This window comes from Chaetura pelagica, unplaced genomic scaffold, assembly GCF_000747805.2.
Source record: "Chaetura pelagica isolate M959 unplaced genomic scaffold, ChaPel_1.0 scaffold70, whole genome shotgun sequence".
NCBI lineage: Eukaryota > Metazoa > Chordata > Aves > Apodiformes > Apodidae > Chaetura > Chaetura pelagica.
The window spans coordinates 4,877,608-4,903,010 of record NW_009952265.1 but is presented as its reverse complement, the minus strand read 5'-3'; the positions used below and the strand labels follow the sequence as shown (position 1 = coordinate 4,903,010).

The window sequence follows — 25,403 nt, the reverse complement described above, 5'->3', positions numbered from 1 at the left end:
TTGTTTGATGACATTAATCTCTACAGTCAAAAATAAATAAATAAATAAATTAAATATCTGCCCTGTATAAAAGGCTTGGTGAGCCATTCATTAAAATATGATAGAGATACATTATATTCTCAGATACACCCACATAGAAACAGAAAAAAAAAATCTGTTTCAGTAAGACTATCCAATCTGGCCACCAAAATCCTGAAAGTGAAAAAATTAATTCAGGTAAGTATAAAAGCTGTAGCTGGTTCCAGCTGAACTTATTCTAGCCTGACACTGAAGCCAATGAAATCAAAATCTACAAGAGACTCTGTAAAAGGCAAGACTTTCAACCAGAAGATTACAGAAATCAGACTAAAATGACACTGTTCAAACAAATTTTAGGAGACAGAACTTCAGCTAGCAAAAAAAAAGCAAACAAACAAACAAACAAAACAAGCAGTTTTACTCCACTAGCTTCAGGGGAGCCATCCTAAATACCACCAACTAGGAACCCAGCATTGTCTTTAAAAAGGTTTAGTTTTCATGTCACCATTGGGATATCTGGTACTTTTAGTTAGGATATTCATCTTCTTACAGACCTCAACAAAATAAATAACCAAAATCGAATTTTAACAAAGGGCGTCAGTCCAGGTAAGTGCCAAAGAATAAATGTGTCTCTGTTGTACCAGCTCTGTAAAAGAAAGGGGGGGGGAAACTTTGAATGTAGCAAAAGTGTAGTCCTTGATACACTATGCTGCAGAGCAGGATGAAATACCAGAGGAACAAGTCCACAGAACAGAATAATTACTTCCTTTATAACTTTGCTCTCTTCTGATTATGTACATACATTTTAAAGGTCCTCCATCCTTCAAAAGGGTATGGGAGGCAGGGGAAGCGGGGGGTGGGGGTGCTCTGTATAGTTGCTGGTAAGAAATCCTAATCTCAACAGTGGTGTAAACTGGAGGTGTCTTTACATTTGAGCATTTCCTGTTTTCACTTTGTGATCAAATACGTTCTTTGCAGGGCAAATAGGGGAGCACTTGAGGGAGGAAAGCAGAGATGTCTGAGAGGCTAATTGAGTGTACTAAGGACTCCTTGGCACAGAGGAAAAGGAGTCTTCCGAAGCTATGAATAAACTCTCGGCTTGGGTCAGATTTCTGGCTGTTTCTTTTCTTTAACCACCTTTGAACTCAAATAAAAACAGCCTAATGTCAGGTTTACCTTTCTGATGTTGTAATCTTTATGTACTATTGAAAAGCTTATACTACCAGACTAGGATTTCCTCTGCTTTCTTAAACACTGGATATTATCCAGAAAACGCATACACATTTCCAACCAATTCATCCTCAGATCTTTCCTCCTCTGGCACTGTTGTAATTCCAAATATAAGACAGAGCTCAATAAATGAACAAGAACATGACAGAAGCTCCTACTCCTTGCATCTGATTTCCAACAATAAAAACATGCACGTGTATCCTTTTTCAAATATAATTAATGTTACTGCAAAATTGAAGCAGTGATGGGGTTAGAAATTGTTTTGAAAGACACAGCCTGTCAGATACATTTGTTCTACATCAGAGTTCAAGTGCCTGACTCTTCCAAAAAGCCACTTAAACAATTCAATTTTTAACCTTAGGAGTTTGCAAACTGATTGAATAAAGGAAAAACATGGCATTTTATTTAAAATCATAAGTAAATACAATTAGTCAGAACTGAGTTACTCTCTTTCAATGTGACAGTCTAAAGGAATTTCAAGTTTAATCCATGCTATAAAAGATGGACTGCCACTGCCTCTCCTTACATGGAAACCAGAGGTTAATGATTTTTGTCATATTGAGACTAACAGCTAACAATTGCTACAGTTGGCCTTTAGTATTTTATTTGTCCTTTTGAGGTATTCAGAATAGGTGACAATGGCTTGCAGTTGAGAACATATGTAGAGAGACCCCTGTGGCTTATGGAAAAGTTGCTCCATGCTGGTTGGGTGTTTGAAAAAAAAAATACAACCAGAGCTCTTTTATGTTCCACTCCTTAATGAATGCATGAATGTCAAAATGTACCAATGGCCCATTCAGGGGGCAAAGCCTAAGCAGCTCCTTCTTTAAGAACACATCCTGAGTTGTAAAATACATTTGCTTAACAAATTAAAATAATGAGATAATTCAATTAGTTTCTTAAAAAAATACTATCTAGTAATATGTTTCTGCTAGCATCTGACAGGAAAAAAAAAAAAAAAAAAAAAAAAAAAAAAAAAAGAAAATTAAATTATTTTTTAAAAAAAAAAAAAAAAAAAAAAAAAAAAAAAAGAGAGAGCAAGAAAAAAAGGGTACATCAGGGGATTATTGTAATACAAGAACAGGTCATACAGCACAAAGGAGGAACAAACCAATTTTAAATAAGGTTAGAGTAGTAATGAAGGAATGTACATTGAATCATGCACTGCCATTGTAAAGATATTTACTTGAAACAATAAAATTGTACATCACAGATTCTACTGTTCTGGCTAAGCCAGCATTGTATTTTGAATGGACAAGCTCATTTGAGAAAAAGTGACAAATCTTTAAAATAAAGGAGTTCTCTTCTTTCCCTGCATGTGTTTATGACAAGAATCTTTCTAAATTTACATTGCACTGGTCAGGGGTCTCCATTATCAGTTTGCAGGTCTGAGAATTACAGCATAGTAAATCTTTCAACACCTGCAAACTCATTAAAGCTTGGATGGTAAAAGGTTTGGGGCTTTTTTGTGTTCATTTAATTTGATTTTTGCGAGGCCATCCTCACCAGTGATGGCAAATTTCCTTAATACATGCAGGATGGAGAGGGTCAGAAGAGACAGGATGGAAACAAGGAAAAGGGATTTCAAAAAGCCAGGAGGACTTTCCTTAAGAGAAGTGAGTGGCATTTGACTGTTATTAATAAGCATGTGTTGAATGCTTTCAAGGAACATGTGAGAAAGGAAAGCAGGGAGAAAAAAAACAGATACCACAAATTTCATAAGAGAAAATGGAGTTAACACTGACATATGTACAAAGCAAACTGGTTTATCTGCAGCCCTGCTTTCTGCTGTCTGCCTGTACTACTTTTCTAAAGGTACCCTACAGCTAAGTGAAAAACCCTCCACTCACACTCACTCGACTTCCAAATTAAAAACATTTTACAGGTTAGTAAATCTCCAGCTGAGGTGATGTAGCAAAGAACAGCTGTGAAGTAATTTTGATAATGATGAGAATAATAAGCACATGGCAAGGTTCAGGGCTTTGCTGTTGCAGCTTCAGTGCTCCTGAATAGATAAAAGTGATTAAATACTCCTGATTATCCCTGACCAATATGTAATGGATTTACAGCCCTTTCAATTAGTCAGTATTTGCTTAGGACTCATTATTTTGTCTTTGGTTAAGTAATCAGCCCAGAGACTCATGTTCTGTCTAATTCCTCTGAGCCAAGTGGGTACAGGGCATCTGACCTTTGAAATGGCCATAGCTGGGAGGCAGGAATAACCACTACTCCAGCAGAGACACTGGCTATTCCAGCTAATCCTGACCCCACAGGCCAGATCAATGCACCTTAGTTTGCTACTAATGTCCTTACATCAAAATGATGGTTTAGAAATGTGGATCTATTGCTCCCCCCTTTAGCTGTGCTGCTAGCAGAGCAGCTCGATAGCCCCTATCATAAATAAATCGGGTACCTTGTCCTGAAATCATTACACAGTAACCAACATCAGCTACTGTGGAAATTTATAAAACTTTGGCAGAAGAAGAGGTAGTTAATAACAGTTAGCATTTTAAGCCTTATCAAGTGAGAAACAATTTTACACTGAGAGGAAGAGGAAAAGCGATTGATAATTTTACCACTTTCCATTATTTCCCACACAAAGTAAAGTAAAAAGAGTGTTACTAGGTTTTCTGTGGAACTATGTTTTGATGCCTAATTGAAGCTATAATTGTCAACAGAACACCAACACATAAAACCAATTGCTAACAGGAGGATAAGAATGGGCCATGCAAAGCATTGCTTTTTCACATACATAATCTCTCTCCCCAAAATGTGAATATGGCTAACCTTTAATATGCTGCACTTGAAGAGAGACTGTGCTTATTCTCACAGTTATGCAACTGAAGAATCAGGGAATCTGTAAGCTTTCTGTTTCACAAAAAGTAGCATACAACTTCACAAGCTGCTGCTTTGACTTCTCTAACATTCCACAGCCTATGTCAGCACACACAGACTGGAGCTCTCTCCTCCACCACATACATAGGAAGTTTGTGTAAACAGAGGCCAGCCATAAAGAATCCAGAAGGCAGATCTTTATATGTGGTAAAGCAAGAAATCCCCTTGTTTGTCCTTAGGAACATTTTTAATTGTTCAAAGCAGAAAATGGTGACTTGATATGTAGGTGATGATCCTTGCTAAGACTTTGTACTCTCTTTCTCTCTCTCTAGACATGCATGTGTGTCTCTCTCTCTATATATGTTTCTTTCAGATTTGTCATGATTCCAAGAGCCAAGAAAATAAAATCTAGATGCAAAAGTAAAAAAAAAAAAAAAAAAAGACAACAATAATTGACCCCTAACAATGGTCCAGAAGTTATGCAAACCATTGATTTCTAATAAGGATGAATAAACCTCATTAGGCACATGAATAGAAATCTATTTTGGTTTTGGGCACCACTTACTGTGAGATGCTGGAAAAGCCATGCTCTCATGATATTTGTTGCTACTTTGGGGAAAATGCCTCTTTTCTTCTGACGTTTTTTGTCCTTGTCTGGGTCATCGTCATCCCCTGTACCAGGTGAGGCTACACTGTTGTCTAAACCATCTCCTACAACAAAGAGAAAAACAGGAAGGAGGAGACATTTAATGAAAAAATATAGAAACCAAAAAAGTATAATTAATTAATAAGACACTACCACAGTTTTATTTTGATTTGCTAGATAAGGCACTTAGAGTTTCTCATTGTATGAGAGTGCTGATACAAATATGTAAAAACTAGAAACTGTGTCTCTCCAAATACTAATTTTGCATTTCACACATGCATATATCATTAATTCAATTATAATTGTGTGCTTGACATAGTGCAATAGCTCTTTGTCAATTATGAGATTCAATGCGGGAAAACCTGCCACAAGAAAACCCATTCACTGTAAATGCATCCCTACAACCATTCTGAATACATACTATAAGTAATCAAGTTAAATGTTCTGTAGTCTATATATTCAAAGCCCTCTGCAGAGGTGGCAGTAACCATGTCACCGTTCAGTGCACATAACGCACTGTCAGATGAGCCCCTCCCCATAACCATCACCTCCCAACACACATACATACGCACGCACAAACACGTACACCTAGTATGACCCTGCCTATAGCATTTGCATGACATGAAAACTTCTACATCTCTGCATCAGTGATTATTATCATTTAAAAAAAAGATGCACATCAAGGTAGAGCTCTCACTTAATCAGAACTTTCCATCAACATCTTTCTCTTCTGTGCTTTTCCCTGGCATTAATTGTGCATTAGCAAAAATCATTTACTTTTAACAGTCATAGTTATTTTTTCTTGCCCTCCAGCAAAAATGCCTTGAAAGCCTGCCTGGAGGGCATCTAAATTATGTATCTGAAAAACTCTTCTGGCAAGGCATTGCAGGACCCCTACTTTCTTAAAATTCATACAAGCACGTCTTCCTGTTTTTGGGAAGGCATCAATCAAGAGCAGCAATATATGCCATATTCCTACATTAATATTTGAACTAATAACTTTAAAAAAAGGAAAGAAACAAGATCCGACTTGTGGCATAATCAAATGCAAAATAAATGAAGAATACTGGGACAGCACTGAGACTTTATAGATTGCTGTGTTTTCCTTACACATCATTAGCCTGGAGCCACACGAAAGAGGAAAACAGAGAAGTGGAGAGTTTATGCTCCCTGCTGGTGTTTAAGAAGCCGAGGTCCTGGAAGGACATCTGGGAATTGTGCTGAGACGGTGGTTTTTGTAATTTAAGAATAGACATTCATTAGCAGTAAATGCCATAAATCCCATGCTAAGTAAAAACCTTGTCCAAGAAAGCCTAAAACAATAAACTCTGTGCTCAATGTAGCCTGAGCTAGACGCTCCATAGCTTCCTGAGGAATGCTGTAGATTCACGAGCTAATTCCTATAGCCTTGCCTAGCTCCGTAGTGCTACTAAACGAAATATGTTGCTGCTACATACAATCCATTCGATTCAAAATTTGCATTTCAGCTCCATCTTCCCTCCCATGCCAGATCACCCTTCTTCCACTGCCTCCTCTGTGAAAAACCAACCCTTTTGGACCAGAGAGACAGAAAAAGCCACAGCAAAGAGCTGGTAGATTAATTTTATTGACATTTCCATTTTCACTGCAATGTGATACCCTCCATCACATGGAAGAGATGACCCTCACTATTTACAGACTGACAGGCCACTTCATTACAACCACCCTGCCCCAAGGCAGAGCAGCTCCTTTCCATCTGCCCAAACACCAGAGCAAGACCCTGAAGTCACCGTTCTCTTTCTCATGCCTCTTTTCCTTTTTTTGCTTGTTGGGTTGTTTTTTTTTGTTTGTTTGGTTTTGGTTTGTTAGTTTGTTTTTTTCTGTTAATAATAGAGAAAGGAGAGTAAAATCAGAACAAACTAATCAAAGAGCTCGTGGAAGCCCTGTATGTTGTAACCAACTGTTCACTTTTGTGCGATATTGGTTATTTAGAAAGCACTCCTTTCCCTTGCCCCTTCCCCCCCTCATATTCCACCCTACCCATCTCTCTCTCTCTCTCTCACACACACACACACACACGCACAAACACACACTTTCCACTATGCCAAGGAACTGCTGCAAGGCAAATTCTCACAAACACTAATGGCTTCTGACTGCTCCTTGGCAACCCCAGCATTTTAACCTGGGTGGATATGCTCTCCCAAATACAGACACTGGAGCTATCTCATCAGCTGTTCATGTGACACAGATGGAGAGTGGCTATTAGGAGCCAGGCAATGGGCCTTGGGGATCTGAGGTGCTGTACTGTAGCCTCAGGCAATTTTGAAAAGCAGTACCCGGAGATGGGGGGAAAAAAATCCCTACTAAAAGTGTAAGTTTGAAGTCAGTCAGTCTGTTTGTCTATCTGTCTTTCAGATAAAGATATCTTTGTCTCTATGTAAAAGCTACGTGTGTATGCACAGGATGCACTCACATATGAAACTTCCACTCTGCACCATCCTTTTACATCACAGACTTGCAAATTCACTCTCTGAAAAAATTCTTGTCTATCTGCACATACATACTCTCCTGTTTGTGAGCAGGAGTCACCTACATGCTAAATCAGTGTTTGGACCTTTTGGAGACATTGTTGATATCCTAGCTTTAAAAAACTAACAGCAGTCCAGGAGAGAAAAGCTCAGCTGAAGCTCACATTGCCTTCTCACCTTAATCAGTGGTTGAAATTATAAGAGTCAGTGCTTCCCTGATTCTTTCTGTAATCTCATGAAAGGAAATTCTAATATCATACCTCCAAATGACCTTAGAAGATGAACACAGCAAGATTTGTTGCTCCTGGTGAACTACAGGATCAATCCTGTTAAGCTGTATTGTCATATCTTTAATAGTACCACAACTGCTCACAGTAGAGGATACTTTTTCTAGTGGCAAGAAGTTACAGAAGTAGCCTGACTTTTCCAGGATGGAATTATTTACTTCTTGGATGTGGAGGGCCTGATCCTAGCTTGCTGTATCTGTATAAACATGAGTTACTTTAAATGAAGAAAGAGAAATTATCAAAAGTGAAATAAAATGAACAGACATGTAAGTCACTCTATGGCAGACAGGATTAACTGTAGTTTAACTGCAGTATGAAGGATTCCAAATTTAAATAATTTAAACCATCATTACCAGTGATTCTGTCATCTGTTCATATCCTAATTTGGATAATAATTTGTAAGAGTAGAGTCAAGTTCAAACTTGTATGGAACTTGTATATCAGCATAGTTTTCCCGGTTTTCTAGTGCGGAATTTAAGTCTCCAGATTTTGGGCCACTGACTCTCTTTCATACAGTAGCAAAAAAAAAAAAAAAGGTTGTCTTTCTCCTGCTTCACACACTGTTCACTTGTTTATTCTTGTGCAAAGAGTACAAGTGATCGCAAAACCCCGTAACTGTTCTAGAAAAGTGGTGAATTCTTAAGTGGAGCTCTCTTTGTGGAAGTGTCGATGAATATGCAAGATTCAAGTCGGTAGAGAAGTGGGCATATTACCCTGCTTGTTTAATATTATAGCAATGCTATGTAATAGTCTCAATAATCCCTACAAAAGGTGGAGAGAGTTTACAAGAAACTTTGCAAAGTGACCTTTATGGGGTTCCTTAGAGACCTTCTCTTATAGGGAAGGGTTTGTGAAGGAAGCTGAAGATGAAAGTCTTCTTTACACAGCGGGAAGTTAGGCTTCCACACTTGCGCTCTGTGCATTCACTCTTAGCACGTGCCAAGGTTTTCTTCCCACAAGAAAAATTATTCTGCATTGAAAGCAAGGGTGACTACCTCTTATTTTAAAAGCCCCTAGTAAGTAGTTAGAGCAGTGTTTCCATTCACCATAATTTCAGACTTAACTTGCTGCAAACTGATTTCCCTGGACAGACTAGCTTACTGACCCCCATGTTCATACAGCTAAGGACTCTTCAGGAAACAGAGTGCAGTCCTACAGAATGCCTGTCCAAACTTATTGTATCAATGAATTCCTCTTTTACAGTCCTCCACACTACCAGTATTATCTCAGCCCTAGTCCTTGTTTGTGTTCCTCACAGAGTAAAGACCCAGCAAGAGGTGAAGCAAGAGCTGTTTAGAAGCTGCTCATCTGGTCTTTTCACCATGTGTGAACAGGATGAATAACAGATTCCCAATCTAGACAAAATGATAACTGAAAAGGATAGGATAACCCATTCAAGTCAAAGCACAGAAGCCTTGTAACAGCCCAGATTCAAACCCCAGAAATAGTTTTTATTACCATCATAACAGGCAGAGCAGTAAGAATAGTGATCTCTGCAAAAATACATTTCTGGAACTCAGTTTCTTTACCATCAAATGTCCCTTACAGTTTTATGGTTTGTTATACTAGAGGAAAAGAGAGAAAAGCAGAGTGTCTAAGGCAAGGGGAAGACAAGACACTTCACCATTTTTCTAAAAATAGTGCAAGCAATATGAAAATCAAGTTAAAGTTTTCTGAAAAAAAAAGCTGCAGTGCTGATCTTAAGTAAGATACTCTACAGTCTTTCAGTCTGGTATTCTGATGGAGCAAAATATGTATATACAATTTAAAATAAAGACGAGAATCTGCATGCAGCTTAAATTCACAATTTGCAATTATTTGTTTGTACTTATAATGTGTCCATCTGGACACATAAGTCTTGTAAACCATTATTAATAAGGATGTTCAACTTAGTAATATGATCCACAACACCACCAGGGAAAAATCTTTAAAATCTGGTTAATTAACACTGCCAAAAAACTGGAGACTTTTTTGGCTCTTAATTGTCTGTGTTTAAAGCTCATGTTTATTTGTGAAGTGAATTGAGATTATATTCAAAAGCCAACAACAGGTTTTTCTAGCTTTTTAAAGAGAAAACTAATGACCACTGGTTTAAATTTTAAGCTCTTTTATACAGCCTTATGTTTGTGCTTTGTTCATTATAATCCAACATTTTTTCACATCAGATGAAGAAAGTATTCCAATGCAGACAAGGGGAACAGTAAAGCAACCTGCTAATTACTGATCTCTCTTACGTTCCTGCTGTGCTAAACTGTCCAGACATGTTGAAGTGAAATTTTTCTGCGATTTTCAAGTGACTAGTTCACGGCCCACTGCCGTGGAGTGCAGGAGAAGGGATGAAATGCTTTAGTTTACATGCAACATTTACTAACTGTGTGGGTTTTCCGACATTAAAGAGGGGACAGTGACCCATGCCACCTTTTTCACACTCAAAAGAGCACTGAAAAAACAGTCTTCATAGGCTTACCTCAGGCTTCCCTGGCCCTTAACACCCTCCCCCCAGGGTAGGAGCAGAAAGAGAAAAAAGAAGGGATTTTATGCTCCTTTCTCTTCAACTTTTCAGGCGGTATAAGCAGCATTTAGCAAATTCAGCCTCCAAATGGCTCCAAATGCTCTGAGCTGCAGGGGCTCATCCTTTGTTAGCCTCCCTCTATTTACACAGGATTTACGCAGCCTCTCCACTGAAGAGACCACATGTTTCTGACAGAAAGCACTTCCATTCACACTGCATCAGGCAACAGGATTGTAACCACTGCAGCTTCACGCTGACCTGAGATTAGGGATTTCAGCAACATTGAGATGGTAACAATCTGCTAACTAACGAAAATTATCCATGGAGAACTCTGCTGCTTACTTCAGTTAAAACTACCGTGGCCAGATAGATTAGGTTGCTTAAAAGGACAATTAAGAACTAGCTGCTGTCAAGAATATGCGTGTCCGTCTACAAATAACATACACACACCAGAAAAGAAAAGAAAAAAATAATCAGACTGCAGCTTGGATTAAAACAATTTCATCCACTGGTTGAAGACATAAAGTGTAAAAACAGACAGATGGACACATATGTAAATGTGGCTGAATTTGTTTCTCTGGGGCTGGCAAGTTAGTAATAACAGTATAATTTAATAATTTATTTTCTGTGGTATTTTCACACTGGTTAACTGGGCAGTGGGAACATCCATGTGGAACTTAAGGAACAGAATAACTCGTTCAGTCTAACTGCTACTGGGGCAAACAAACTGAACTAGGCAACCTCCCTTGGTTCTACCTATGAGGACTCCGTTCTGGAACCCGATATCAGTCTAGGGATTTTTTAAATTTAGTGTTTTTTTAAAAAACTCCATTTAGCCAGTCAGGATTTCTGCACTGAGATTTTTTCCAGATTTAATATTTGTGTCAGGGTTTTTCAAAATGGATCACACACACACAAGTACAACAGAGCTTGTGGTTTTTTGCCCTTTCATGGGGCAAAAGAAAGTTAGATGGGAACCCAGGGCCAGAAAGGACCACACAGATCCAGTTTTTTATAAGTTTTATTTAGATATTTTAATTTGGTGAACGATTTTGCCTCTGCAGCAAAGGACAAAAGAATTTACTTCTGTAATAGTAACTCATACAGGCATCCGATATGCACGTAAAAAGCACACTGTATATTCTAAAGTTCTCTGTAATATATCATAATAAAGCTCTTCTGGGCACTCAATGATTCATTTTTAGTGATCTCTCAAATGCCCTTATCCACAGTTAACGTTCAGATTTTATTAAGAAAGAAAGCAGGGACAAATGTCCACTTAAGTCCCAGCTCTCAAATTCAACTCTGCTTGCGCTGCAGTACCTAAAGCTAAAGCTTTTTTAATGTTCTATTCACCTCCCCTGTGTGGCATTTCTGCTAACACAGAGTTCACAATCTTTCAGCCCCAAACACAGAAGGCTGCTATCTTCAAGTCATCCAAGGAATGTGCCAGATACTATCATCTCCCCTGCAATACAAAGAACCAGAAAGAGGCAGAGACCAAAAGGAGACCATACTGATCAGGTTACTAAAGTCCAGAAAGTCTTTCCCAGAATGCTAAATGTTAATCTTTGAACCAGCAAATGTTATAATTAAGATCATTGTAGTTGGAGGAAATGCTAGCTCGAGAAGTCAAAGGTACAGCCATTTGAAGTTTACTTTTTTTTGCACGTTTATCCTAATCTTGCACCCCTCATGCTGGCATAACCACCATCAAGCACTTTGTTCTATTCAAGCAAAATTACCATTAATGTCAGTGGCAGTTTTGCCTGAGTAAGGAGTGTAAGATCAGATCCTTGTCTTATTCACACAGAACTGCAAGCACTGCACAATTCCAGAGGAGATATACTCATTAAAAGTTGTGGTTTATGCTGATTTATGATGCCCTTCTGTTTAAAAGTGAAACTCACTTTGTACTTCGCTGGGAAAGTGTTCAATCACTTGTTTCTACATGGTTTTAACTTGAATTCCCCCCCTTGCCCACATCAGCACGAGTTGGGAAGTTTACACCCAGGTTTTGGCACCTAGGCTGAAGGAAAACATTATTAAATTAGGTGTAAGTATTTTATCTGCTTTGGTAATTACTTTGCAGTGTGAATGTAAATAGTGGTTATTCTGCTTAAATTTTTCATCCTACTTAACACTGTCATACAAAATGTCTTCGTGCTGCAGTCTAGATAGAGTTCTTTCTAAATCACTTGAAAATATATTTTTAGAGAAATATTTTTAGCATTCTAATAGTAATTCTGTTAAGACGACCAGCTGCAGACTTCATCTACAGCTGAGACAACAATAACAAGCCTTTGAAGAAATCAGGAGACAAACCCCATTTTTTTTAATTGCCTAAAGTGCACCTTCTTTAAGACACAATTTTCTTTTTTTAGTTTTGTGCCCCTTTTGGAGTAAGTGAGATAGTGGTTTTAGTTTCCTCAATCAACTGTACCAATGTTGGTATACATTAAAAAGCTGTATTTTACTTTCAGTACCATTTCTTATTTGCTATCCTGTTATTTTTGTCATTAGAATAATATCAAATGTGGGCTAAATAGCCAAGTTAAATTAAAATTCTACCTGCAGCTGAAGATAAGTAATTAAGTTTAATAATAGCATATCAATATTTAACTTTTACCATTTTGAAGTTATTTATATATAGCAGAATGCGGAGAACGTGAATTAGATGACAGCTAACATCCTGTACTGTTTTCCTTCATTAAATCATTAATGTAGTTTCTTTGAGGATAAAAATTGATTGTTTTGAAAAGGAAAATTGCCATCAGAACATCTCCATTTTCCTTACAGCTGTTAGAAAGTTACAAACTGTGAGATATTGTAATGTCCTGCAGTTCCCCTTAGACAACATGATCTTGGACACAAGTGCTTATTCAGGAGACTTTCCTTAAAATGCTGCCCACTAATACAGCAAAAGTCCATGTGGTGTCAACATTAGAAACCTCTCTTTTCAGAGTTATTTAACTATTAAAAAAAATGCCAGCCAAAACATTGCATACAAGTAAACATCCATAGGAATTTTTTTTTTCATAATTAAAAAAGAAGTTAGAACTAGAAACATAACAGACATTTATTCTTCAGAGAGAGCTGTTAACTTAAAATCTTCAGTTATCAAAAAGGACATTCGTTATGTCACAAGTCCAAAATGCATATTAGTCTACTTTAAGATGTATTTTTTTTTAAATGGAGGATAGCTGAATGTTTAAAAAATTAAAGTTTTAATAAAGAGTATCAAAATTAACCATAAAAGCTTTTCCAAGTGATAAAATGTAAACAAATGTATTACATAAAACACAAATAAGAGTACCATCTTGGTATGCATCCACAAACACCTCAGAAGCATCAGAAGAGATGCTTGCTATGAATGCATAGTCCAGAAAAGTTAAATATACAAAACAACTCCAAATTTGGCAAATCTTACATACCGTAAGAGCTCCAACACCTATGCCCAGTAGGGTGGATTAACCCGTTGGGTGCTGCGGACATATATATGCACCTCCTTCTAAAGTGTTCATTTGGCTGGCAGTCTGGAAAATGCCAGAATGCGAAGGGTTACGTGGGAACACTCACAGTCTGCTCTTATAGGTTTAAGTTAAAGCCTAGACTTTAAATATAGTGTGTGAGGTATTTGGAAACATAACTAATACTATTCCTAAGCCATATGTCATTTGGTGCTCACAAGAAAGGGCTTGATCCAGTCCTTGCTGCCACTGATGAATCGTGTTACAGCTGACAATCGAGTGCTTTGGATCTGCCTGTATTTACTTCAGGGGTAACATTTTTCAGGTTTCTTTTCCTCCAAGAAGTCTTGTAACATGTAAACCATCTATACTTAATATACTATATATATATTGGATGCTTAAAAGTGGTTACTGAAAGACCTGAAACATTTTGTCTTTCAAGATCAGTAAACAGATTTTAAGGGCAAGCATTTAAGAGCTGAAGCCCCTAGTAAGCTCCTGCTAGTTTCTTAGAGTCTGGCTTCAGCCATGAGGGAAAATACAGTTAAGAATATCCAAATGCCTTAAACTGAAAGAAGCAAACATGCAGACATGTAAATTATGGGCAGAAAATTTCAACTGGTTGACAAAAAAAAACAACAAAAAAACACAATCAAGATCTTCATGATATCAGAAAGGCTTACAAACAACTTATTTTTCCCCATCTTACAGTTTTACTGGGTTGTTTCTGGATAACGTGCTAAAACAAACAAACAAACAAAAAAGAAGGGAAGGCTGTGGCCTTTTCCTCCCTCTGCATCCAAGCTATCCCATAGGATGTTTTGAATCTTTAACTGATCAAAAGAACTGACAAAGCAACATGTGATTTCATAGAAACATGAGGAAAAGCATAAATGTATTTGACAAATATTTCTATTAACTTGATTTAGAAAATAAGGAAGCAAAAAATAGCAAAACCACAGGGCACTGACTTCTTATAATACTATTTGCCTAAAATTTCATAGCATGAAACTAAAAAGCACAGATCCCACTCTGACACTCGGTGATTTGTTTTTCTGTTCATAAGCTTGCAATTTCATTTCAAGTCTCATCGTAGCAGCGTTGCACAAGTTAAATGTGCAGTACCTACAACATCTTCCCAGACTGGTTTGTGTTCCTGAGCTCCTCCTAGGGAAAAGCCTCACAAGTTGGATTCCAGAGAACTTCCATCACTCCACTCCCCACTTGAGAGAAGATAGGGTTGGACACCCAGAGAAAAAAAGCTGGCAAGTTAGGAGACTTCTTTTTGTTCAGGTGGGTAAAACTGAGTTCCCCCTGGAGAGGCTGTTCACGAAGCCAGTTAGAGAATGGACATATATGCCATAAGATCAAATTTAAACCCCACCAATCAAGTACCAGTCTGAACTAAACATGCCAATGCAGCACATTTCCAGATCTTGATCACACTAGGCAGGGGAGTCATTCTTCTCAGTGATAAAGTCTCTGAATGCACTCTTGAGGAGATAAAAAATTAAGAACTGGCTGACTTTGCACCATTTCAGTGAGATATTCACTGCTGACCCAGAACAACAGAATTGTCAAGTTCTGACACCAGCTAGGAATCACCGTAGACATGGTCATCTCTGTCTCCTTACTGCAAGGCTATTCATGGTCAGCTGGTTAGTGGCATCAGGCTGAAAACTACAGTGTTTAAATGCATTATGCATTCAGAGAAACATTACACAGTACCTCCATCTCTCTTCTCCATCCCCACCTCTTAAAAACTCCATGAAACTGTGCCAAAGAGAGGGTTTGGTAGTCACAAAAAAGCAAATACGATTTTAGTAATTAAGATTTGCCTCAAAGATGTTAACCCACACACACTTTGCAATTTTATAATTACGATATTTTTACCTGTGTTTTACTGTCAGCTTTTAAAACTTATCAGAGATTTATGCAGCAGCTAAGAATTGAGATTACTAATACTGTTGGAACATTACCTAACAGAAGATATTCTATTCTTTTTTCTGTTACTGACTCAGAAAGTGATCTTCAGCAAACTTTAGAGATCTTTAGAAGTGCTCAAGTGAGCAAGGAACAGAGCTTTCAATGAAAAGTACTTTAAAAGCGATATGTACTATTCACTTTGGTAGCAATTGGTGGTGGCTCTTAGATAAGTGAATATTCTGTGTTGTTACTTTTCAAGACAAACATATCAGTGCACTTCTGCTCTCATTTGAGCATTACATTTTTTCAAGTCTGACTCTAGTTACTGTTTTTACTAATTATTCTTCATCTCTAAAGGCGTATCTTAAAGAGAACATGCTTTCTCTACATCCTGAAATACTCTGTTAGAAGTCAGGTTCTTGGACACAAGCACTTGTGATAAAAATAGATACACAAGGATGTCTTATTTTCTCCTGCAGCCAAATTGTAGCATTTCCATGTATGTTACTAGGAGCAAAAGCAAGTCTTAGTGCTGCAACTTTGGTAAAGAAACCATACAGGTTTTTGTACCTGGAGCTTATCAAAACCATGAAGTATGAACAGTAGTGTCATCCAGTCCTAATCCATCTCTTGTTCCTGTGGCATACATGGGAATCTGTTCTGAAAGACCAAGTGAAAAACTAAGATTTCGCATTTCCTATTTCTACCTCCAGTGAATGCAATGACAAAACACTCTCTTGACCTCTCCACCTGCTGCACACACTGTTTTTCTGTAGGTGTGGATGACACACACAGAGCAAGCCAGCTTTCCCAGGGAGAAGTGCTCAGAGGGACCGGGATCTGCTCAGGTTGCAGGTCTCTTTGCAGACACGACACTCACTGCACATGCACATTTGGATGGAGTTAACTTCTCCCTGGCTCTAAGAACCCAGGAAAGAATTATGACTCAGAGTGCAGGTCTGGGGGCATTTTTCTGAAATAAGAGACACTAGCATTCCTAATTTATTTATAAAGCACTAACAAGACTTTTATACTTTATGTTTATTTCTTACAAAATTGATTCATTTGGACAATGGCAAGGAAAGAGAAGCTAATCAGGGAGATGAGCAGGCCATCCTTTTCACCTTGACCAGTACTGCATTCTGGTACCTGTGGTGGCTTTTCCTGTACATGTAAGTAAACAGTGCAAGCCTGGGCTCTAACTGGTGATAGTTCAGAAATTGTATAACTTCAGCAGCACCACTCCATCTATTACTGTGGAATTAGTTGACAGTACTACTAGCTGTACCAAAAAAATAAACTAATTGGTCCCTAAGGATAGCTAGGTGCCTTGGAAGTGTTTTTAACAAAAAGAAAAAAATTATCTCCCATAGTGATTTGCCAGGCTTCCTATAGTCTATCCAGCACATTGGGACTTCTAAATTACATACTATAATTGACATCAAATATATGTCCCATCAGTGAATATCTTTATTAGCATCAAAATCACTCACAACTAGTGTTCCTCAATGTTATTAAACAGAACTTGTTCTAGGTGTTGCCTTACTAATTAGTCAGGATGAGCCCGAGGAAGAAAATCTGGGTCATGTTAAATTAATTGGAATGAGCATGAAAATTAGCAGAGCAAACTGCATCAATTTTCTATAGAGAGCCTTTCTTCATGTTGAGAATAAAAATGGATATTATGAGGCATTAACCAAACTGCCTTCTGTGACTGCCAAGAGGTGTGTTACAGTAGCCCAAAAATATCATGCTCACAGATTTTCAGAAGTTAATGAGACATTTCCAGGAATGGTAAATACATGGTATTAAAATGGGTGTGCCTCTTATGGGAAAATGCCAAGTCATTTCATGTTTATTCAGGCATAACAAGCTCCTCAAAATGAGCATAATTTAAGAGGTGAATAGTGCAAAGAGGGCTAACATTCAACTAATTTTCTTTCAGAAAGAAAAGATTAAATTGAACAAAAAATGAATTAAGAGGTTTACAAATCAACAAGTCAACCATCAGATTTCAGCCTCTGCTCAGTATATTCTCATCAGCCCCTGCCATGAAGTTTGCAAAAAATGTCCCGAAGGCAGGGAACAAAGCGAGCAGAACTGATTACAGCCACACTCACCGCCTTGCTGTCTAAACTCTGTTTGGCTTCCTAATGAGCTCACTAAAAACCTAATTCATCTCCCATAACCCTTCTCAGCCCTCCTTGAAATTCACCATTATGGAAATTACAGATGAAACATTTACAGGCTGTGTTCAAATTACTGCTTCTTCAACAGGCAGGTCCCTGACCCTCACAATGAACACAATAGAGGTATGTCCGGCATGAAACCACTCGAGCTTCAGCCTATAGAATAAAGAGGCTCAGGAAGGTTAAGACTTTTTCTCATGGTGACAATGATTTCCGCAGTAATGCTTTCAGTTCCATGAATATGGGAATTTTGTGGGTTTGACAGTATATCAAATACAAATTGTAATTCAGAAGGGGAGAAATGAGTTGTACTGATGACAAATAGCTGAAATAGGATAATGTGAATTCCCAGCCTGTTCATGAGGAAACTCCCTCAGTTCCTCATTACATGAAGTCAAAATGATCCTCACGGCACCTAGCCTGTAACTGGAAGATTACTGAATTGATGGATCCTTAGTTTAAAATGCAGCTGTTTTATTCTGCTTTAGTAATTAATTCTTTTTCCAATACCATATTGATTAAGCGTAGACCCTGATAAAGTTCAAACTGAGAAGAATCTCTAGTGGCTTCCTTAGTTGCTCCAGAGACTCAATGAAAACTTCCTACAATTCCACCTGCCTCCTCAGAGTGCTGAGCCAATGAACAGAACAGGTTTTTTTCTCATAAATTAGTTAGGCCATGTGGAGCTGTATTAGCTGATCGTTGCTTTTGTCTCTCTACTTGCTGACTTGCTTTTCACTTTTGCTGTCCTTTGTGCTGTCACACACAAAGTCGGAGTGCAGCTGCCGTGCTGAACTCAAACCAAGGTAAAGAACAATTCATACAAACTGCATCCCCCCCACCCCCCCACCCCCACTTTCTGCAGCTGCAACTCCCTGAGCAGTGCTGCACTCAATAAGGCCTCCTGGGATCCAACTAGCAGAGAAATCCGTGCTGAAGCATGCAGTCATTCCATGGGACTAAAAGCTGTTGTGGAGGGAAAAAAGCCACACACATAAGCACTACAGCCACTTGAGACAAGAAATCACCACTTCACCTGTAACAAGTGGGATGTGTGGTCCTTGTTGACCAACAGGCAGCCACTGGCTGTCTGTGAATCACCACTGCAAACACAGCAGCATATTATGAGCAGCAGCAATCACCAAATCACCAGCATGATGCTGCTTTTCAGAGTCACCTGTACCAGGAAATCCAGGCTTGTGAATTAAAATGATCATGATAACAGAAAGTTTCTCGGATTACAGCCAGTACAATGGATTCTTTTTTCTATTAAAATCAGAGGTACATTGGTCTGAAAAAGCTCCCGGCATTTTTTTATTAGTATTTCTCCCCCAGCCCTCCCTGCAGTCTATCCTAGTCCTTCCCCTTTCCTTTCCCACCACCTGAAAAAGAAACAGCTGGTACCTTCTGTGTCTTGTGCTCTACAACTTATAACTTGAAGCTATGTGTCTGAAGGGCAGCATACTGTACCTACTGGTTTCCACAACACTGGTAACAAGTGATCCACAGGAGTAAGCAATCTGAGGGAGTGGCAGGCACATCAGACAGACGCAATCCTTGTGCGAGTTATTTATTAGTTAATAAGACTACTGAAAGGCTAAAGATCTCAGTCTAAGTTCATATTGTCTGAGGCCCTTGACTTAACCTCTGCCTTTCCACCAAAGCAAAAGCAAGCTGGCTTTTCATCTTACTTTGGAAGAATCTGCTCAGTTTTGACTCAGCTGATATGTATTTGAAGAGCTACACAAGCAGGCAGGTGCAAGGACAGTGCTGGGCAGCCTCTGTGCATGGTGGGCCAGAACACATAACAGCATTCCCCACCTTCAGAGCATTCTTCCTTAGGGCGAAAGGTCACCCTTCACAGATGTCTCCAGCAAACACTCAGCTGTCAAGAGGTTGCATCATGCAATGCATGCAGTCACTGCTAACAATGCTCTGTTCTCATCCATATACGTAAACAAGTTGCACTTCTAAATAATTTCCTTGTTAAGATCAACTTGTTTTTTACCCCTGAGTTTTGTTCAGTTATCAAAAAATTGTAAGGAACGTTGAGGAAAAAACAGTCTGACCCACTCTTTCACCAGCTCATGGCTCACACATTCTATTTTTCATTTCTGTCAGGCTATTCAGCACAAGATGACACTTCTGGTTTATTCCCAAAAAAAAAGATAAATAAAACCACCATATCCCAAAATGTCTGACAGTAAAGCATATAGTTTGCAGGTAAAAAACCACACATTTGGTAAAATGGAAGATAGCATGCAATCTGTAAGAAAAGTTACAGAGCCAGAAAAATTCAATGAAGGAGATTCTGTTCAGCTTAATATAACCTGTTCTAATTTCTTCCATTCAAAAGTAACCACCAAACACACAGCCTGTGTGGACAAGTGCAAAAATGAAAGTTATGTGTGTTCATGTATTTATTACATATTTAGATTTGCCTGGTGTAGAAAGTTTACTTCTCCAGAAACATGTTAGAAGTAATAGGTCCTAGTTGCTATAGTAGTTCAGCTTTTTAATTTCCAGTGCCTCCAGATGTATAATATGATGCAGATTTCTTCTTTGTTGAGGACAGTTACTCTAAAGCAGCTTGAAGCTATCACACATAATACAAAACAAGTAATTCTGTTCTAGAACAAATTCAAACAAGCTTATCCGGATTGTTACCTATTTATAAACTATATATTTAACAGTAAAATAAGACAGACCTGTTTGGAATGTTATACATGGGAAAACATTAGAGATATTTCAAATTACTCAACCTAATCCCAAGCAATAGAATCTAAAGGGCACTGGGAATTTCTCGAAGAATTAAGCATTATATGTTGTAAAAGGCTCAATTAAATACCCTTAGAAACCAAGCAGATATTCTTTACAATCTTCCTGCAATATGTAATCTTCCCAAATGCAGAATGTTTGCCTCACCAAGGATCCCTTTTCTGCTAAAAAAAACCCATCCAAAACATCGGTGCTTTCATGTCTTGGGCATCTTGAATTAACAGGAGTCAAAGAAGATATACATTCTTAAAAGCGGCTGCAGCTTCATTGGTCTACTCTCTGAACTTTAAAGACCTCATTTTATGAGCTTTCCTCAGGGTAGGTATTTCAGTGTTCTAAAAACAGGGTTATGGACTGTTAAGTTAAGCACATGTTCTACATCAACATTTTAGTTTCAGCAGGTTATTTGGTGCCAAGTTTGCCAGTCAGTATCATCAATCCCAAAATATGTGCTTATTTGTTTTAACAGGTGTTTTGAGTACAGCACAGGACAGCAGAAAAGCACTGTTAGTATATAAATCCAGTATATATCTTTAATTCTGGGAATTCCCTTGTTCTTCTCCTCAAAACAGGACAAAATGTCACCTCAGGTGTTTAAGATGCAGAGATGGAGTTGAAAAGGAATGCACTGAGTACTTCTGTTATGTCATCAGTCTGATGCTTTGCCTACTCATTTCTATTGTACGTTACTTTTCACTGAGTAATCACAGACCCGGGTTTACATATGATGTCAGCAATATACTTACTACCATTCATTGTGCAACTGATGCTAACTGAGAAGAAAAGAGTGAGGTTGAAGCAAAAAACCCACAACTCAATACCTTTAAGATAATGAAACATAACAAAGGACTTTCACTTAATCTGTTCTGAAGACCATTCGTTAGCATTTGCATCAGAGGAGATACATAGAGAAGAAATGAAAACAATCTAAAAATGAAAGTGGCTTACCCACATCAGTCGTGCTACAGAACCAAAATAATGGTTTGCTCTTAAGAAGTAATACCATTGAAAAGTGACAATAAGTTTTGTATACACACACGTGCTGCTGTCACATTTGTGGGTCAGTTGAGACAGTGCATCATAATTTTCAAAAATACACACACACAGACACACACTTCTTCAGGTGTTATCTCAGACTTGGTCTGCTGAGAAAAAAAAAAAAAAAAAAAAAAAAAAGAAGGGAGGAGAAGGAGAGGAAAAGAAACCCAAATCTAAGCTTAGAACTTCTATTGTTGTAACCTCAAATACATACAGGACAGGAAGGAAACCAACTGACAGTTACTTTTTAATATATGAGAGATGGTTTACAGAAGGAAATATTCTAATGCTCTGTTAAAGGCCTAAATTATTCTGAAAAACTTGTTTTTAAAAAAAAAAATCACCAATGTTTTCTACCTACAGCTGTCTAAAAATGAGGTAAGGCATTCCTAACAAGTTGTTTAAAGAACTGTTATAAAAAGGCAGTGAGAAAGTAACATTTGAGTAAATCACGGCTGCTGAATCAGCTATTTAAAGTATAAGAGTCCTGCCATAAGTAAAGATTTTTTTCTGAAAGTGTGAGATACAGTTTTACTCTGTTTTAACATGAAGCGCACAAGTAAAAAAATCTGCCATCTCACCTGAATTTAACTGCAGGATTCCTGCTCACCAGGTAACTGACATTCTTTTCTTTTGGATGCAATAATCTCATTTGATTCATACAAGTTATACCCCACTCCCATTAAATAAGACAGACAACTCAATAAAAGCTAATCAACATGGAGAAGTCATAAGAGCAGGGGTGTTATATGGGGGGTTTATGTTCAGAAACAATACCCTTCTCAAATAATCTAAAATAAAATTAATCATGCTGTAACAAGCAGCTGTGTAATGGAAGACTGGAACAGAAGACCAGTACCTGGATCCTCCACCAGACATCTGGTTGTGTATCCTGCTCATTACAGCCACAGTCCAAACTAAGACCCTTGCATCCAAGGGTACAACAGTGACAAGGAAACCAGGTCCAAGTGAATTATTCCAGGGTTTGCCTCAGCTGGAGGGTGCTCTTTGCATAGTTTACAAATTATGCGCTAGACAAGTTCTCAGTCTCTTAAGAACAACTGAACCTTACAAGGAAATCCTCTAAGGAAGCATGTAAAATGTTTATATGTGAATAAATACACAATACACACACACACACACACACACCCCTACTAAGAACATAAGCAGCTCATCTGAGCTCATGTAAGGCAGTCATAGAAAATAACATGAGAAAAAAACTCAAATCTATGTTCTCTGATTATATGAAGAAAAATTATATACAGATTTTTTTTGCTGCACAGGCACACCAAGATTGAATCAATTCTCCTTTCAAGTATACAGACTGTGGTCCCACCAACTCCCACTGAACTCTGAATTTGACCTATTTTGTACTTTACATTCACATCAATGAAGTCTGTAAGAATGCAGAAAATTGCTTTGGAAAGATGCAAATTTCTTTACTAGTTCTAAAATAAAAAGACTGCTTATTTCTCTTAAACAAACCAGATTGATAGCCATTTGGAAGAGCTAAAAATGAGGGTTAATTGGCATACAGTAAACCTGAATTCTGACAGTGTGGACTTCTAGATAAAATGACATTTTCTTCGGTGGTCCTAGAACTGTAGGATTAGTTTACCAGAAAGAAAAAGAGGGGTTTGAAACGAAACCCTGAATGTCACTGGTGAATTACCAGATTAGAAAGGTCTGACTATATGAAACATATTCCTGCCCAATTCAGCTTCAGAAGAGAAAACAAAACAAAGGGGTAAATCTGTAGTTTATCCCGAGTTACACATTAGTAGAATGAATGATATAAAAAAAAATAAAAATCAATAATAATTAAAAAAAATCAATAAAGCCCTTCTTTCATAAGATCTTGCTTGTAGACACAACTTTACTCCAAACTGTTCTCAAAGATGGGAATATGAACTGCTAATAAGATCTAACTCAGGGAAATAATTAGGATAACCAATTCACAGCTAAATGGATGTGTTTCATCTATCATTAAAGATATGCACTTCTGAAGATTTTCTAGAAATGGATAGGGTAGGATGAATTTTATTACTCTGAGACAGGAGGGAAAAAAAAGAAGAAAACAGGCACATAATCAGTAGTTAGCTATAAGCTGTGTCTGACTCAAGTCACTAAAATAAGCCTGCAAACTTTAGGGATGTTCAGATATGGTCCTTGCAACACGCTGAAAGAAAACAGTAAAATCTGTAAGTAAAATCTAGGAAACATTCAACACTAATAAGATAGTATTTGTTATGTCTTTTTTTTTTTTAAACTAGAAAAATGCATTGTTACTTCTCTCTTTAACTAAATATGATTACTGCAGTCCTCTTTCTCTTTTTAAATACTTGCACATGAAAAGAGCAGAAAACTAATTAAGTCAGCTGAGATGTTTGCACAAACCTGCCTATTCCCTTTTCCCTAAAGTGAAAGACATCCATATACATTGGGCATGTTGGTAACCTCTAAACCAAAATTTAACGTCGTAGCACCTTAAACTTATGGAATCTACCATTTTACACAGAATAGATAAAACATTATTGAAGCAAAATAAGATTGTTTAATCAAGGCATTAATTAGGTCTGATGGTTCTAATCTAGAAAGATATGTCTAAATTTACCACACACATGTTATGAACCAGGATTTTTTTTGTACTAAAATACACTCACATGGTGACAGATGTTTTGGACAAAATTTGTTAAGTATATGGATATACAAAATTAATATTAAGTGCGTGGACTCAGAAGCACATGAAATCTAATCAACAGTCTAATTTGTTAAACAAAATTTACTAGCTTTCTTTTCAAGGAAAATATTCATAGTTTATGACTAGAATGAAAGTATAAATTGAAAACATAATTAGAAACTTTTCCTTTTAGTAGTTTTTGAGAAAGAACTTTAGTATTCCTATGTGTTATGTTGCCAAAATGCTGACAGAGAATACAGTTCCTGGAATGACTTTCAACTTGTTTATTCACATTTGTATCAAGTACCTGCTTCCTTGTAACTGTCATTTCATCATTCAAGCACAAATCCTACAACAGCTGAGAAGATCAATATTAACCCTACTTCAGGCATCCGTATTTCAGTAACAGGACTTGTAATGTACAGGGTTAAGTAATGTATAGGTTTCTGCCAGACTGAGGTCCTAGTTTGGTTGTCACAGACACTTCTTAAAATGGATGTTCTATGCTGATGTACACATGAGATCTTTTCATCCTTTGCCATTTCTTGCCTAAAAATATTTGCAAGCTCCACTATGCTGATTATTACATTAAATTCTTTAAAAAGTGGTAAATTATAAATCTGGGTTCAGTTTAACACTGTGAAAGAAAAATAAAGGGCAGTGATGAAGAAAAAAAAAGGTGACAGACTTTTCAGTGCAGAGAAGACGTGGGACTTGAATAATTTTCTCAAGGTAACTGACAGTAAAAGCTACACTAGTTGATTTTACATGTTCTATGAACTGAGTATTTTTTTTTTCATTTAAAACAGCTTTCTTTACAATTGTATAGCGCAGAAATATGGATTTATTTTTTCTGATAAAAAAAAAACTATCATACTCCCTTTTTACATCTCACAAGAAATATCTTGATAGAAAACATTAGAAGACCAAAATAATGGTTGGGCATGAGGTGGATGGAAAGCATATATGATTGTTTTAATCAACTGAATTGTATACCCAGTTGAATGCGAGTCTATGAACACCAAGTAAAGTAATCAAATAAAAGTTACTGTTGTCTCAATGAAGCACTTGGGAGCACTGTTTGAGCACCAAGACCTCAGTGTGTTAGGTACTGTACAAATAAAACAGAAGGACAATCCCTCTCCTTTTTTTTTTTTTTTTTTTTAACTGGGCAGAAGCCCAATGTAACTCCATTGATTTCAGATGTATTAGCAAGGAAGGGCCTGATCCAAAGCCCACTGAAGTCAACCAAAATCTTTCTGTTGATTTAACAGGCTTTGGATTAGT

The 25,403-nt window shown here is 37.5% G+C and overlaps 1 protein-coding gene across 1 annotated transcript in view; it reads right to left on the bottom strand.

The window, feature by feature from the left end:
* MEIS2 (Meis homeobox 2) overlaps positions 1 to 25,403 on the bottom strand; it is a 176,090-nt gene that overhangs the window by 120,948 nt on the left and 29,739 nt on the right. Inside the window, exon 7 of the mRNA XM_010007746.1 lies at positions 4,649 to 4,794. Within this exon, the coding sequence (XP_010006048.1) occupies positions 4,649 to 4,794 (146 nt within the window). The remainder of the gene's footprint in view (positions 1 to 4,648; positions 4,795 to 25,403) is intronic.